The sequence below is a fragment of the Syngnathus scovelli genome, chromosome 10 (assembly GCF_024217435.2).
Source record: "Syngnathus scovelli strain Florida chromosome 10, RoL_Ssco_1.2, whole genome shotgun sequence".
In the NCBI taxonomy this organism is placed as follows: Eukaryota; Metazoa; Chordata; class Actinopteri; order Syngnathiformes; family Syngnathidae; genus Syngnathus; species Syngnathus scovelli.
Window position 1 is genome coordinate 5,851,711 of NC_090856.1, and position 16,797 is coordinate 5,868,507.

At 41.4% G+C, this 16,797-nt stretch overlaps 1 protein-coding gene across 1 annotated transcript in view; it reads left to right on the plus strand.

The window, feature by feature from the left end:
• Positions 1 to 16,797, plus strand: part of agbl4 (AGBL carboxypeptidase 4) — a 163,367-nt gene that overhangs the window by 103,359 nt on the left and 43,211 nt on the right. Inside the window, exon 6 of the mRNA XM_049732133.1 lies at positions 6,079 to 6,118. Within this exon, the coding sequence (XP_049588090.1) occupies positions 6,079 to 6,118 (40 nt within the window). The remainder of the gene's footprint in view (positions 1 to 6,078; positions 6,119 to 16,797) is intronic.

The window sequence follows — 16,797 nt, forward strand, 5'->3', positions numbered from 1 at the left end:
TCATTTTAATACGTGATCAGAAGTTAGCAAACATCTGGTCAACGCGTGGACATCTGGAGAGGGCGTCGTCGCTTGTTTTAACACAAGCTCTCATCTCAACGAGGCGCTTTTGTTTGCATTTGCGTTTCTGCAGCGCGCCTTCAAACTCGTTGCCCTCGCTCTCCGCTCTCTCTCTCCCGCCGCACGCAGCTAATTATTATTCCATTTAATTACCAGTCGCCCAGCAGTCCAGCCCGCTTCAGCTTTAAAGAACCATTCAGCACTCCATTTCGATACCTGATTAAACTCTGTTAAATGGAAAAGTTATGCCAAAGAAAATGCTTTAGTCACACAACATTTTGTTTCATTTCTTTTCTAATATGTCTCTCGCCGTCTGGTTACTTGAAGATAACGCCCATTTGAATTTGTTTGGGGGTATATTGTAAATATGAAAATAAAAGTGTTTTGAAATGGGAGGGGGCGCTACGGCAACGAGAAGCAAACTGTTTCTGCAGCTTGCAAGTACACACTTTAATCCATAAAGGCAATAAACCGATAGGAACGTACACGTCGCTTGACCTTCAGCTCTAATTAGGTCCAGAGGAGAGATGGGTGAACTTTTCAACCTTATGTCTTGTCTATTGATACTCGGACGGCGTTGTCTGAATAACAGAACGATCAATAGAGTTGACTGTTGTGGACAGGTACAACATTTTTGAAACTTTGCAAGTCGCCGCTTCAAATCCCATATGGACCAATCCCACTTTAATTTTCCATCTCTCACATATGATTGAAGACTCTGTAATAAAAAAAAGAAGTGATGGAAATATAACAGTAGCAAGCCAAGGGTGTTTTTTAAACTTTACTACTGAGGATTTTCTAACCTTAAAAGAGTATTTCAATAGAGAAACCTCACAGTTAGAGCGAGACTACAGTGTTTTTCAGGATAATTCAAGTTTGGACTGAATCGATACAAATGTAGTTTAGTTCGTCTTTTCATTGCAAATGGAATGCGATAATCAATGAGGCCTCATTTCACAAGAATCTTCCCAGTATTGTTGTTGATGCTCCATATTTAAAAAAAAAAAAAAAGACATGAATCGGGTAAAATAAATGCGCTATTTGTATGATAACCTATTTAAGTGATCCTTTGCACTTTTGCTATCTTGTGCCTCTTCGAGCGAGAGGTCATCGATTGAGCATTTCCAAATATACAGCAGGTCAGTACGCCTGCACTATCAGGCAAAGGTCACTCATAACCCAGTGGGGAAATGATGATGGGAAGGAGACCTCCTTGCTCCGAGTGTGTGTGTGAGTCCAATGGTGTGTTAAGGGTTCAAGAATGCTGGATCTTTGTCCTTAAGTCAATAATAGCACCCTTGGTATCAATACGGCATCATTGATTCTTTGCCAGGTCAAAGAGGAACCTCGCAGGATCGTACGTTAGCTGTATTGTTTGTGCTTTTATGTACTGTACAGTATTGACTCTCGGCTTGGAGTAAATATTTTCCCAGTTGTGTTTTTTTTTTCTCTCTCCGTGGTTTCCTCACACATTCCCAAAATATGCAATTTGCCCATTGATGTAAACATTTGTTGTTGGTCAGTTTGAGCACTATATTTATATATAGTTATATATATATGAATATCTTACCATGCTGTATAACAGAGCACCTTGAATTCCTACAGCACTATTTTACATTTTGAAATTTATGGATCATCGCGTAAGCATGCCCTCTATTTGACCAATGGTTTCTTTCCCCGGAGTTCTTTTTCTGTCTGTCTCTAGATGATCTACGGTGTGTTAGCCAACATAACAGGGCTCCTGGCTGGAGCTATCTAGCAGCAGACTCTGATCTATATGCCCCCACTAACTCCCAGTAAAACAAAAGAATTGATTTGAAAATGCTTCCACTTGTCTCTAAATCTACGCATGGCTTAGCGCTACCCTACAGTGTTGACCAGCTCGCTGAGTACACAGACGGACAGATCCGTGATATCTTTTACTGGCCTTACCGTGGTTTCCTTGCTTCTTTTGGGACTTTTATTGGTAGTTCTTTAGAGTTCTTGACATCGGAACACCTTAGCAGGGTAGGTAGGTAAATGGTAATAAAACATGGATTGACAAAATGAAAGTGGGCAAGGGGTTGATCCCTGTGGTAGCCCTGTTGGAAGCTTTTTGTCTGCAGTTGTTGGGGTTTACCCTTCTTTGGTATATTTGAACTAAATCACAACACAGCAGCAGACTTGTCTCAGAGATTCACTCCGACCCAGCTCGAGCGCCTTTTACAATGCTGTCAATGCCGCCGGGGTCGCCGATTGCCAAGTCCCGTTACGAGGCCGGAAGTCGAACAGCAGGGCTCAAGCTCATTTTATCTCATAAGGAACAAATGCGGCACAATGGCTCAATTTATGTTCCCCTCAGCCCTCTTATTATTGCACACCTTGTATCCAGGTGATATTTTACGATAGCAAAGAATATCTTATTTTCTCCAGGCTGACCTTAGTTGTCCTTCTATCATCGCCATTGCTCTCCTAATATTAAGCCTTTATCTTTCCCCATGGCTGCTTCGTCTCCTGATAAAGAAGCAAGCGTCCATTTGAAACATTTATTAGCACTTTTAGACCCGCTAACAAAATAATTTGATCAACATACAGTAGGTAGAATTCTGGATTTTGCAATCTCAGTGGAATGTTCTCAAGTCAACTGTCAACTCCAGTTTGTCGGTGGGATATTGATAACACCAAGCGTATTAGCGAGGCCAACTCCGAGGCCGCCCGAGCTGTAAAGCGTGGCACCTGGGGGACATTTTGTTCTAATCTGCTTGACAACGCTCCGCTATAGGCCATAATCAGCCAGGTGCACCAGTTATTGCCTTCAAAGTCTGAGTATTAGAAAAGAGACAAGTGGGGGCGACGCGGTCGTAAAGCCTCGACCCCACGGGGTGACGGACAGCTGGAGGAAGGCCTTCTCACGGCCATCTCACCTGCTTTTTCTAATTGGTCTTCATAAATGTGGAATGAATTCATGATGGAAATGAATCACGCTTTAGTGTGAGTCACTGTGAATATCGCCTTCATCGATATTCGGGCGCTAAGCTAGCATAAGCGATATGTATTATCTATGTCGCTTTTAAAAGGAGCTGAAGAGAGGTCGGCCAGGCCCTCATGCAGGTGGCCATAGGTAGCCTCTGCTTCCGTGGGAGAAAACGCGGCTCTCGGCTCTCACAAGAAATAAATCTTTCATTTGGTTTGTTGTATTTTTAACCGAGGGCTTCTTGGTCACGCAACAGTGAGCCCAAGCTCCGCCCCCCCCCATCCTCCCGTCCACTCTATCCTCTCAGCATCGACACTGATTTAGATGACATTTCGGCTAGCTACTTTCTTGCACAAATGAGCCAAAAAAGTATTTTATTTATTATATTTTTTTTTTTGCTTGTTCTTCCAGCACTTTTTGATATTGTTGAATTTGCCCATGCTGTCTTTTCTCTTAAGAATGCACCAAACTTTAGATTTCCTATCATTATATTTTTGAAGTAGCTAGTTTGCATAAATGGCTATAATTCCTGCCCGGCAGAATTCAAATTTTTTATGATTGCTTTACTTCAAACTCAGTCTTGTGGTGGATCCTAAAACCTACAAATGCTTGTGCACTTAAGTGTAGCATTTTGCTACGTGCCCTCATGCCTCTGACATCATCTCATAGATGACTTTAGTGGGCCAGGCAGTTGAACCATGAGAGCTTGTTGAGCCCATGAGCTCATCCTTACCTCATTTTCCTACCCCCCTTTGTTACAGACACGACAGAGAATGACTAAGACGGGCCAAAAAGGGAGCTGTAAAGTGCTGCTCGCGTGTGTGTGTGTGTGTGTGTGTGTGTGTTCATGTAATATAGTGGGATGTTGTCACCATACACACTATTGCTCAGCGTTCAAATGGAGGCATTGATCTCAAAGATGGATGATGACTAAGATATTTTTATTTTTCACAACTGCATTGTGTGTGTGTTTGTTTTAAAATAAATAAAATAAGTAATAGCAAAAATAAACATAACTTTAATAATCCTTATTTTCTTTCGACACAATCCTTTGGTAGGTGTTAAGGTCACATTGTAATATCCCCGTTTAAACAACGCATGTTGGGTTGAAGCTGAGTATAATTTAGCCATATTGACTTTAAATTAATTTGAAATGAGCTACAAAATGATGTCTCTCATCTCATCTGCGATGACCATCAGCAAATATAAAAAGTTGTTTTTGGAGGAAAAGTTGACGGATTGCTTTTTGGGTTGATTGAGTTTGAATATTTGAAGTACAATCATGTTTTTTTTTTATTTACAAATTATATTCCATTGCATTTGAAAGGCTTCGGAGACAAATTAACATGACTGATCTGATTAATTGTTCTTATTCTAGAAAACCATTGGGTTGTCCGAGTCATATCAGAAAACTATTTATTTAACAAAACAAAAATTCCAATTTATATGGAACAGTGATTATAGATGCAAGTGGAGAATGTGATGGCAGCATTCGTAGAGAAACCAAGCAGTTTGTCTTTTAGTCAGAACATCAATTTTCATTGGTTTTAACTCTCTTGCAAAATTGCGTCTTTCCACTTATGGAGCCACGGATCGAACTTTATCAGGCGCCGCATTAATAAACATCCAAGAATAGAAGCGCTGCCCTAGGCTTGATTGGGAAAATAAATCCATGTTTTTATTACAGCTTTAGAACACGGACGCCTTAAAATACTGAAGTGAGTTAATTGTGCTTAATATATCTTCATTTAGTTTTGTAGAGTATGTTAAATTCAAAAATACAGTCTACTTAATTTTATCATCTTGCATGCAATTTTATTTACATCCACCAGAGAGTGCTAAAGAACGAAAATGAGTATCAACTTCTCACGAGTTTGAATTTTAAAGCAAGTAGTTCCTGTCGTGACCTTTGGGACTTAGTGATGACCTGCGTGCCCTGCCTGGGCAAATTAGCCGCCTGACCACTTAAAATTGTGTTTTAGGAAAAGAATGAGAGTCAGTAAATGGAAAAGTGTGTGTGTTTCTTTTTACATTTGTTTCATTTGTATGTGTATCACTATCTCCCAGTCTTTTTAAAAATCTTGTTTGGTTCATTGTTTATTTTCAAAATGAATTTTTTTTAAAAGGCAATCATTTCAATTGTTCAAGCTAGCACTCGTGCGTGTGTGTGTGCAAGACTGAAAGGAGTGCGGACAGAGCGTGATCTCCGCTCACACGCCAGCTTGTTGTGTGTCTCATGTTGTCACAGTGACCTCTGCTGCTTGCTTGGTCACCCAGCCAGCTTCCATGTGGCTCCGCACATCACATGCCAAGAGTCATTTTTTTACCCCCATGTGTTATAAATAAATAAAACATGACTTTATTTCCAGTTGGATTTTAAATGTATTTAGTGAAAGAAGCTCATTTTTAATGCCACTGCATGCAAGAATGAGATAGCAGCATTCGGCAAAGTCAATGAACCTACTTTTGGAATCGTGTGCCACTTCTTTCCCATATTACACGCCATAAGTCTCTCTTTGTAAGAGCCTCCACTAGATACTAAATGAATGTTTAGTCAGCCATCAGCATGTTCCACTTGAGGCGTGCATGTGAGGCGAGAAGGACTCCGAGTATTCCATAAGTGTCTCTTTGCTTTTCCCTCCGAGCAACTGGTTAATGTGCTTGGATGTAAATGATGTGTAGCTTTGACCGTGACCTAGCTAGTGTGACACACACACACACACACAGTTTCTTGGATATCTTCTTTCCTGAGGGACTGTTGGTTCAAGAGGGTTGAGGTGTTGATTACTGCAGTGCTCACTCGTCAAGTGTGTGTGTGTGCGTGCAAGGCCAGTGTGTGTGTGTGTATCTTCATGTGCCCCCTTCCATCTTCTCTTTTAAACCACTTATCTGACACACACTAAATAAAGTTAGCTAGACTACTTTCAACTTTAGCATGCTTCCTCATATACTCCAAATATAAAAACCAAATATTTTTCCCAGACCATCTCATAGAAATGTTGTTTCTTGATTTTGATGATTTGTGATCAAGTGATGAGTTAACGGAGGTTTTTGCTTCCTTTCAGCAACAACGACAGCTGGACCTGTTAACCATCACCAATTGTGGTAAGTCTTTGCCATTTTCACATTTTAACGAGTTCTTGCCTCATACACACTCCCAAAAAATATTTTTTTGGTCACAAAGTTGGATAAAACAAAATCATCTGGATCTAGATATATGTTTTAAGTAAACATACATTTATTTAAAAATATATATCTATTATGTGAAACTACTTGCCCCCTCCCACAATTTTTTTTTTTTTTTTAAATTCAGTGTGGTGATTTTATACATTCGATACCTTGGCATAACTAGCACATGTTTTTCTGTTGATTCAACGTGAAAACACAACACAAAGCCCCTCCATTGCTCTCCAGTTGTGAGAGAAGCACCGATGTGGAGAGTAGCGTGAGTAGAAGTTTGCAAACTCAGAGCGGAGAACCAGATGGGGATAGCAAAGGGATATAGAGAGACCCATATGTCCAAAGTATCTGTGAGATCTAATGTGCTTTGATTAGAATCACGCACACGTGAAGCTCTTGCGGCGCAGGTTAATTTCGGGGGTTTACGTTGCAGCTGTTCTTACAGACGGCACCGATGCCAGCGTTGGCTGGTCTTCACGGCTCGACAGAGGGCGGCCACAGTGAGACATGAGGTGGGAAGGAATGAAAGAACAACATGAGGGAAAGCTTAAAAGTACTCAAACACCTTTTATGGCTAAGTGAGAAGAAAAAAAAAGACTTTGTGTTGGATTACACTTTTTTTTAACATCTGAGTTGTCAGTTTGTGTCTTAACATGGAAATTTATGGGTGGCTTTGTGGTAGGGTGAAAGAATGAATATCTGTTCAACAAAGGTGCCAAGCTGCTGAATTTAAATTGAAGGATTTAGTTTCTCCTTTCTCAGAAAGATTAAGCAGAAATTAGTCACTCGTAGTTGAACTAAGTTGGAAGATGATGGAAGAAGCGCCAGTCATTCGAATTCCGAAGTCCGATTTGACCTCCACTACACAATTTGCTTGGCATCGATGGCCGAGCCTTTTCTTTTCTACTGGCTAATCTATTGCTACTGCAGATTAGAATTGAGTGAGGCGAAATAGTTACCATTACCTGATAAGAAGTTTGAAAGCAACAAAGTGTGTTTTCAAACAACACTAACAATGACACAGTCAATACTTGAGCGCCAATTGTTTACCCTTTTTCGCAGCCCGGTTTGGTAGATTTTCATCCATATTGTAAATCCATTTCATGAATTAATAATTGAAACATTTGCTTTTCTGGGTGGGTTGTGTTGTGGCTGTTAGAAACATCATCTCACTTAGCCCGATTCCCTTATTCCTTTGTGATATGACATGATTTTGAAGTTTCATAGCAAATTTGAGCATTTTCAGCATCATGTATCCTGTCCGCACCTGTCCGTCCGTCCGTCCATCCATCCATCCATCCATCCATCCATCCATCCATCCATCCATCCATCCATCCATCCATTCCATCATCCACACACCATCCATCTCTCCACCCATCCATCCATCCCTTCACCCAAATCCATCCACCAATCCATCCCCCACCCAAATCCATCCACCCATCCATCTTTCCGTCCATCCATCTATCCCTTCACCCAAATCCATCCATCCATCCATTTCCCAGCCATTCACAAGGCCACGTGATTTCATGGTAGTATATTTATGTCTTCCCCTCATGTGGTCTTACCCATCATCAGCCCACTCTTTCTCATCTTCCTACTGTAGCGTCGAGTCGACAGCAGGAGGGATCACCGGGGGCTAACAAACTTTATTACCGCCGTGGCTAACATGTGTTCTCCATTGTGTTCATTTGACTAGCCAGTAAACAGTCTGGCACCTAATTGACAATCTCCAAACATACAGGCCTTTGTGAACGTAGCACGTCATATCTCCACCGTCTACCTTCTCAGTGTTATTTCCCACACTCATCCGGGCGCCACCCACACAGAGACCCACTCAAACCTCTCTCGACCCTCCTTAATTGGACACTTGAGCGGCACGCGGCTGCATCTGGCTTCTGTTGAACACAGCCTGACATTTCAGACCACTGACCTTTCCAGCCCCGCCACAACTAAATAATGATTAGTCCCGGCAATGCTTTTCACCACAGCAACAGCAACACAAATTAACTGCCGCTGGACACACACGCGGCAACAAAAACACCTGAACGCTTTGTCTTCTCGCAGTGAGAAAATGGGGTGCGGACATTGATTTGAGAGGCCATTGTCATTCTTTTGGCCCATCGATTAGATTGTCCTTTTCCATATGTGCAGTTGGCGCGCAATAATGTGTTGTTGTAAATCAACTCGGCTCGCCGCTCTTTAGTCTCTCCTTTCGCCTTTTATGCGCTCTCAGCATTACGGCAGAGAAAAAAAAGGTCAATCATATTCATGAAATCCGGGCAGGTTTGAGAGGACGCTGGCACGTGAATGCAGCATGTGAGCATCCAATGCAATGACGGGGATTACTTAAATGTTTTGCTTTTCTATTTTGCTCTCAAAGGAATGGAAGCATTTTTCGGGCCAGCAATAGGGGACTATCATGTTTTTTTTTTTTGTTTTTTTTTTTACAACCGTAAAGTACACAGTAGCAGCACACAAGAAGAAGGATATTAAAACACAAATCAAAGTATAAATATTTGCAGAGACGCATTTTATGTGGAAAATGGATATGAATATTACATGCTATATATGCAGATGTAAATGGAAAAAAATCATGCATAAATTGATACAGTATCTACACTGACTGAAAGTGAACGGCTGCCAGTGCTGTATGGGGAAAAAAAGCATTAGGAACATTGCCACGTTAAACTCTTCTTATTCTTGCATCGTTTCCCCATGTTCAAGCTCATCAAACAGATATAATGATCAGAAAAAGATCACCCAATTAAACATAAAAAAGTGATTATAAGCCTGTGTGAATTAGTAGCCTGCATGTCGTCCAGGCCCTGAAGAAGCAAAGCAGCCCCGGAGCATCACACGACTACCACCGTTTTTAACGGTTGGTATAAAGTTATTGTTTTGAAATTGACTGTATTATATTCACGCCAGATCTACCAAGGCACACGCCTTCCAAAAAGTTTTGCCTTATCAGTCTATAGAATATTCTCCCAAAGTTTTTGTGCTATTTTTCCTGTTTTTTTATTGTGTTGTTAGAAACATTAGGTTATCTAATTTTTTTTTGATAATCTTAAACAGTGATGAAACTGCAAAAACTAAATGTTTGACAAGAGGCCAAAAATATTCTATTGGCAGTAACAATCCTATATGGTGTATACATTTGGTGATTAACTATCAACAGTGGAATAACAACTGTACATAAAAAAAATAATATTGAAACAATTTTCACAGGCTATTGAGAGCGGCGCTCATTTGAACCTTGTTCATTAGAGCTTTCTGCCCGCAGATATGCTTTTTGTTCCTCGCTTTGTTTCTCCAGGCAGACCTTATTACGCTTAGGTCACGCTCGCAACCAGCCGACTGCTGAAATTCAACGGCGCCGTCTGGATTTTTCACATTACTTTTGTGTAACAGCGGGAATGAGAACAATACAGTGGGACGCGGATCTCACATTTGCCACACGATCGGAAACACAATCACTTTAGCCGTATTGTTACCATGGAAACAGCATCGGGTGACAAATTGTAACTTCAAAGTGGGTCACGACAGCTCCGACGGCGTTCACGAGATGCTACAAAACAAGTCGGATTGTAACTTATATTAATTATAAAACCAAAACGACTGAAAAGTTTCATTTACTCACAAATTATTATTTGAATCTAAAAAAAAAAAAAAAGATAGCGAGATACAAAACCTCAAATTGCTTCGGGTGGTTGTATTTTAACCATCTACAAAGGAATAACAAAGAAAAACAAAAGTAGTGAAGGTGCCATCAAAACGTCCAAGTAATGTTTTGATGTCTCTGTTGTCACGCCATGTGGTGCATTTAGCAAATTGTGCTCATTGAATTCTGTCATACTTTGGTCGACGCCTCCCTCCGTCCCTCTCAAGCCTTCAAGTACAGACAGATTATTATTTATTGCTTTTTTTTGTGCCAGCGCCATTACTGTCCAACTTTGAAGAAAACACTTTTCTGTTGTCTGGCTTTAACCCTCTTCATTTATTCTTACCGTAAGATGCGTAGCGTCAAAGACTTATCGCTTTGCAAGTATTTCTGTGAAGTGACCATAATGAGCATCCTGGTCCCCTTTTTAGAATTCAAACAAGAGTTTGAAGTGGAGTCTTCTTGAGTTTGTTTGTTTCTCTGGTGTTGTCCTCCTTTAATTAGAAACAATAAAAGTGGCAGCAACACAGCAAAAAGACTGCAGTGAAAGTGTAAAAACAGCTCGGACACACTTCGCACAATCTCCTGCCTGGTGTACATGGAGACCTGAGCTGATAGAAATCTTGGAGGGAGGGGCGAGAGGGGAGGGGGTCTGAATTTCCGCTTGAACGACTTTGCTTTCAAGCTGCAGAGATTTGTTTCCACGGAGGCACCTGAAAAGAGGGAGGGCACGAGTAACACTAAAGAAAAAAAACAAAGATAGTGTATTTTAGAAAACATGCTTTTGTCTAAATGATCAGTTGCGAAAAAGCTTGCTATTATTGGCCTAATTATGTTTCCTGTCGGTGTGAATTTGCATATTTTCTCTCCCCGCTCTATGTGATGCCTCACTTCCATTTTGTTGCAGTGTAAAAAGCACATAAAGGAGAGAATGGAGGGAGGGAGGGAGCACTTGCTTCTTCATATTGAGCAGTTTGTTTTATTGAATGCTTCTCCGCAGCGTGGCTAAATAAGCAGCGGCATGCTAATGAACGGGGCAACCAGGGATGCTAATGTAGCGACGCGACGGCGACCCATGCGAGGGCCCATTTTTTCAATCCGGGCCCGTGGCTTCCATTTTGAAAATATTTGTCATCAAACAATTCCACGCCCAAATGTCTTGAGCATGCTAATTTCACGCCGCGTACACACGCGTGCTTCTTGTTGCTTCGTGCAGGGGAAAAGGAAAGCAAGAGAGTTAGTGGCCAAGAAGGTATGTGACCAAGTCGCTAAATAGGCTGTGAACAGGCTGGAGGCTTCGAGATGATTTCTTTGTCACCAGTGGAGCCACCAGTGTTGCCGAGCACTGCTGTGGAGCAAATCCTCCCACAGAGCACTGATTGGATTTTTGTTCCGCCGAGCCTTTTGTGTTCATAGCGTATAGGGACTAGATAATAGGGGTTGATGCCACTCTGTCTCCCTGTTATGGCTGCTGGATTGAGTTCTCGGACTCTGTGCGTGTGTGTGTCTGTCTGTCTGTGTGACTCCATCCCTTTTTCAAACAGCCATGATATCGTCACTTCTCGAATATCTGGGCCTGAAATTTCCATTCTTACTAATGTCAAGGCTAAATAAAATGTTAATCCAACATACCTGCCATTCAGCTTAAGTCTCGGAGGAATGTTCAATGTCACAAATGCAGCGCAGACCACCTCACCTTGCCAGCAGATACGCACCACCACCGGTCAAGGTCGTTGTCATAGTTTGACGCTCACTTATGTGTGCCGGTGGCTGTGTATGGTAAAGTACTCGACTGTATATATAAATAAAAAAATGATGAATTATTAATTTCCATAGGGAAATTCCACATTTAATTGCCCTGTTTTCTCCGAGGGGTCAGGTGCAGGAGCATTCCGTTAAATCCGGGGGAAAACGCCACTCAGCTGTCCTGTGTGTGACTTTGTACTGACCTCTAATGGAGACGGTGGAAGCATCTAGAAAGGTTATTACAGGACAGTGACTGCTAATGACGCTTAACGCCGCTTTCTAGTAGGTCGGGAAAGAAATGGTCACACGCGAGTCACCCTCAGTTCGGGTTTTCTTTTAAGTGTTAAATTTCATTTCGATAATATCGAGTCTCGTCTTCACCTTTTAAAAATGCTTTACCTTCATTGCGCATTTTAGATATGATTTCCAACCGCATGATTTTTTTTCTAAGTAATGCATTAAGCTACATTCCGCTTCCATTAACCTTTTCTCTTTTACTACTAGGCAAGTAATGCTTGAGATATTTTGCAACTTGACTGGAAGATGGATTACAAATTAAGTGTTTATATCGCAGCTCAGCTTCTGCATAAGAAAATGTTACCATTTCAAAATAATGTTTTTTTTTTGACACAGTAAACATTAGCTTCATATCAGACTGTGAGTCATTGCTGTAGAGCACAGGTGTCAAACTCAAGGCCCGGGAGCCAGATACGGCCCGCCACATCATTTTATGTGGCCTGCAAAGACAAATTGTGCATTAAATTCATGTGTCATTACTAGAATTGCAAATTGTTCACTTTTTATAATATTTTATCTTTAAATATTTGACCAGTTTTTCTTGTCTGATTTGAAAACGAGTTATTTGTCAGTTTGTTTTGTAGCTTTTACTGTATATAATATTAGGTGCTCATACATTTATTTGGGTTGACAGTCATAATGGCCCTCTGAAAGAAGCTATGACTACAATGCGGCCCGTGAAAAAAAAAGTTTGACGACACCCCTGCTGTAGAGAAATATTTGTGAGCTCAATAGCAAGCAGGATTACTGATCTGAGTGACCTTGACCACCCTTCACGAGACAGATGGAGCAATTTGAGTGTCTGTGTGGTCGCATGTTAAGTAAATCACACTCGTTTTCACAGCATTCTCCCTCAACATGTCCTCTTTATACTTGGCATTCGCCGCCGTGCCATGCAGTCCCCATCAGCCAAAACAAGGAGCGAACATTGGGTCGGCCCGGGTTTTAGCTGCCATTATCTGTCAGATGCCGCGCACCTGTGAGCCGGGGCCGCATGACGGGCGGCCACTGGTTGCTCAGCCAATCCCAGCGGCTCCCTGCTGTCAGTTAGAGCGGCAATAAAAGTTCTCTGTCTGACAGCAGCCCTGGAGGAAAGGCTAAGAGAGGCAAAAAGACAAAGATGTGGGATGCCATTATGGTGAGCTGTATTCTTCCAGACTAAACCTTAGCCACTCGCCATCATGCGCTGAGGCTCACCTGCCTGCCAGATAAATGGAGATCAGAGCAGATAGAGGCATGAGAAACCTTTAAAAAAAATCATATATACATATATATCACAGGTGTCAAACTCAAGGCCCGGGGGCCAGATACGGCCCGCCACATCATTTTATGTGGCCCTGCAAAGACAAATTGGGCATCAAATTCGTGTGTCATTACTAGAATTGCAAATTGTCTTCACTTTTAATATATATTTTTTTAAATATTTGACCAGTTTGATTTAGTCATAATGGCCCTCCGAAAGAAGCTATGACTGCAATGCGGCCCATGAAAAAAATGAGTTTGACACCCCTGTATTGTCAGAAAACAAGTCAGCTCTGACACCTGGAAACTGTTGTGTCATTTTCAGTCAACAGCAAGTGGCAAAATGGCCGCCCCCTGAGATGATTAGAAACGTGTGGATTTTGCCTGCTTAATTCACATTCCACCAAACAAACATTAATCACAACACGGTGTTTTGACTAGTTGGGCTGCGCGCAACATATTTGTACAAAGAAAAATTTAGGGTTGACTTAAAAAAGAATGTGCAATGAGTCTTTTGAATCTTCATTGTTTTGAATCTCCATTGTTTACAGTTTACTAATTCGGGTCACGGACGTGTTAAAAGGAGTCAACAACAGTAAAATTCTAAATTATTAAAACTATTCAACCCAACTTTCATTGAACTCTTCCGCTCAGAATGCAAAGTTACTTTATTAATTCTTTTCTGAAAAATGATGAATGACTTTAGACGTCTTCGACTTGGAAGGTTCCATTGTATGTTTGCTCATATATTGCTTGACCGCCTTTGACTGCGCACTTTATAAATTGCAATTTTGCAAGTCCAAAATCTACTTAGCAGAAAATAACACCGCACTGACAGCGAGGAGATCGATACGAGGCCGCAGCAGGAGCTTGAGCGGCCTTAATGAACCAAATTGACTGGCTCTGAAATATGATGAGTATTTCTTTGGTCGGTTTTCATGTTCCTTATGAAGATCAATGTCTCCCGGACAGATCGCTGCATGGCACGGCCGGTGTTGATACCCTTCTAAATAGTTAATGGGGCATTTATTTACAGCGAGGCACGCGCGTATCATTGTATGCCCCCCTCGTTCTCTCCGGCTCGGTCGTCGTCTCTTTTTCGGGCCCCTCCGGCATACCTTGCTGATTCTATGACACTAGGCTGTTCATTTCATGGGCTATCACCTTTTAAATTGGCGAATGCTGCCGTCACGCTTGATTAGAAATTCCTGCGGATCTAATTATGAGGCATAATAAGAAGAGGAATGCCTCCAGCAAAAATAGGAAAATGGCGTTCTCCCACTGTGTAAACAATGGTTATTGATCGAGGAATGGTGATGCCTAAGAAAAATCAAAATTCTGTCAAATAATATGGGGTACTGTCTCTGTGCTTTGAAAATGGTGACCGGGTTGATTGCGTCAACCCACCCCCACCCATCGTGTCACTTGTGTTTGTATTCAGCTGCTCAGGTCTCGACGCGGCGCCGCCAATCGTCATCACGCGTGCACCTGGACCCGCATCTGTCCATCCTGCCGAGCTGCAGATTGGCACAGGTGCCGCGTCTGAATTGGTCGTCTGCACGCTGTTCAATTCATTTACGGACCCCCCCCTCCCGAGCGCTAGCCCACTTTTTCCCCCCACCCAAATTTGCATGACCTCTATTTGTTTTCATCGACTTCCTACGCACACAACGGGGCTCGGAGTCATTTATTTAATCCCGACGTCCATCTGTCCGTGCGGCCGTCCGGTGGAACTCTTTGTGATTCCAAAAGCGACGCGGCAACGATGACGTGTGTTGCCGCAGTCTAATTCCATCATCGGCGTCATTACTGCTATTATCCCGTGTCTCCCTTTAATGCAGGCTAATGGATGACCAATTAAGATAGATGAGCCTGGCAGTGTGGAGTTAATAGCTAGGACATGATGTCTGGCTTCTATCCTGACTCCCACACTCTCTTTTTATGGCTCAACTGGCCCTATTGATTATAGCCCCAAAAAATGTTAGCATTCTTGTTGTTGTCCCGTGCTAATATTGTGATTGTTGCTGTAAATGCCGTTTCAAATCGTCTTTTGTACCAACCCATAGCAATCGATCACTTCCTTAGTATGAAAGCTGTGTGGTACCCAAGCACAAGTTGGTCTCCTACTTTTAAAGTACACTTAAAAGACTTTTTAAGAAACTAAATGAACTCTAAATATTTAGAACGGCAGATGCCTTTCCTTTTAATTGCCTTGCTTGATTGTCGTAATCCATTTTGATTGCACCACAACATTGGAAGAGAAAAACGACTTTATAGTCCAAATACTTATTTTGGACAGGTTTGCTCTTTGTTCACAGTAAAAAAGAAGAAAGTGCAATTAAACTGTGAAAAAAAGTAATATATTAGTTAGGTTGTGTTGCCATTATGTCTCCAAATCCAAAGAAAGCATTTTTACATTTTAGGGTCGATCCACAGTTTGATTACTCTTATTTTGCTAAAACTGAAAAATAGCTTTATTATTAAATTCATTGGAATTCTTTGCTGTTTACAATTTTTTAAATAACAGTGCCCAAATCTCAAAGATCATATCCAAACAACTGCAGGAGGTGAATTATATTTGCGACTACTCTAAATTAGAATTGTTTGGCCTTGGCCAAGGTCTGCACTTCACTTGCCATTCTTTTCCTTTTTCTAATGTGTGTGCCACTTGAAAAAGCATCGTTTTGGGTTTAATTTACATCAAGTGCTTGAACTACTCGTAATGATGCGAAAACCGTCAAATCTTTTCACTTGTTTATAGATATGTACTTTTCAAAGTACGTAATGTGCACGCATCTATTGCGTTTACTAAATCGATTTTCTTTCATAGAAATAAAAACACAAGTGATGTGATATTTACTTTCTATGTGACACCAAGCCAGAAAAGGCTGACATGGAATTCAGCCATCCTTCAAACAGAGACATCTTTTTATTGTCTCCAGGAAGTTGTCCATTATCTTTACCGCACCCAAATGGACCCTGAAATGTATTTATATTGGAGAAAGTGCTTTGGAATTGTATTAAACCTCCGAAGGCAGCAGAAATAATATAATGTCAGCCATTTAAAAGAAATGTCCTTCCTCTCTTGTCTTGCCTCAGTAGCTTTGTGTTGACAAGTCCAGCAGCCCGAAGGACAGTACGGAACACAAGTTTAGATTAACGGTAATTTTCTGTTTTATTTGGTAAGAGGTTGCCCGAATCCCTTTGTTTATCCGTTTTGCGATAATAGCCTTTGAACCTGTGCTGGAGTCGTGGTCCGAGCGGCTGATCTATTGGCTATGCAAGCGGTCACAGATAAATGAAAATGTCACACATTGAAACACTGTTTAGTGTTCAGTTTAGAGCCAAACTTCAACTCAGCAGAAACCCTGATTGCAAAAAAAAGTTGTGGATCCTTTTCTCTTTTTAAGATCCATCACATGATAATCAGACGGCATAATGAGCAAACACTACGGGCACGTTTAAAAACGAGACTTAACTAAATGCCCGGGAATTTCCAAATAACATACCAGAAGAAGACACAAAGGCTCCATAAAATTTCTGCATCAATTTATTTTCAATTAAAGCAGCCGAAGCGGAACAAAACGGTTTGTTTCGGTTAACTGTTGTGCTTCATTGTGAGACGGACGTTCATGTCCTCTCGGATGAGACTAGCGTG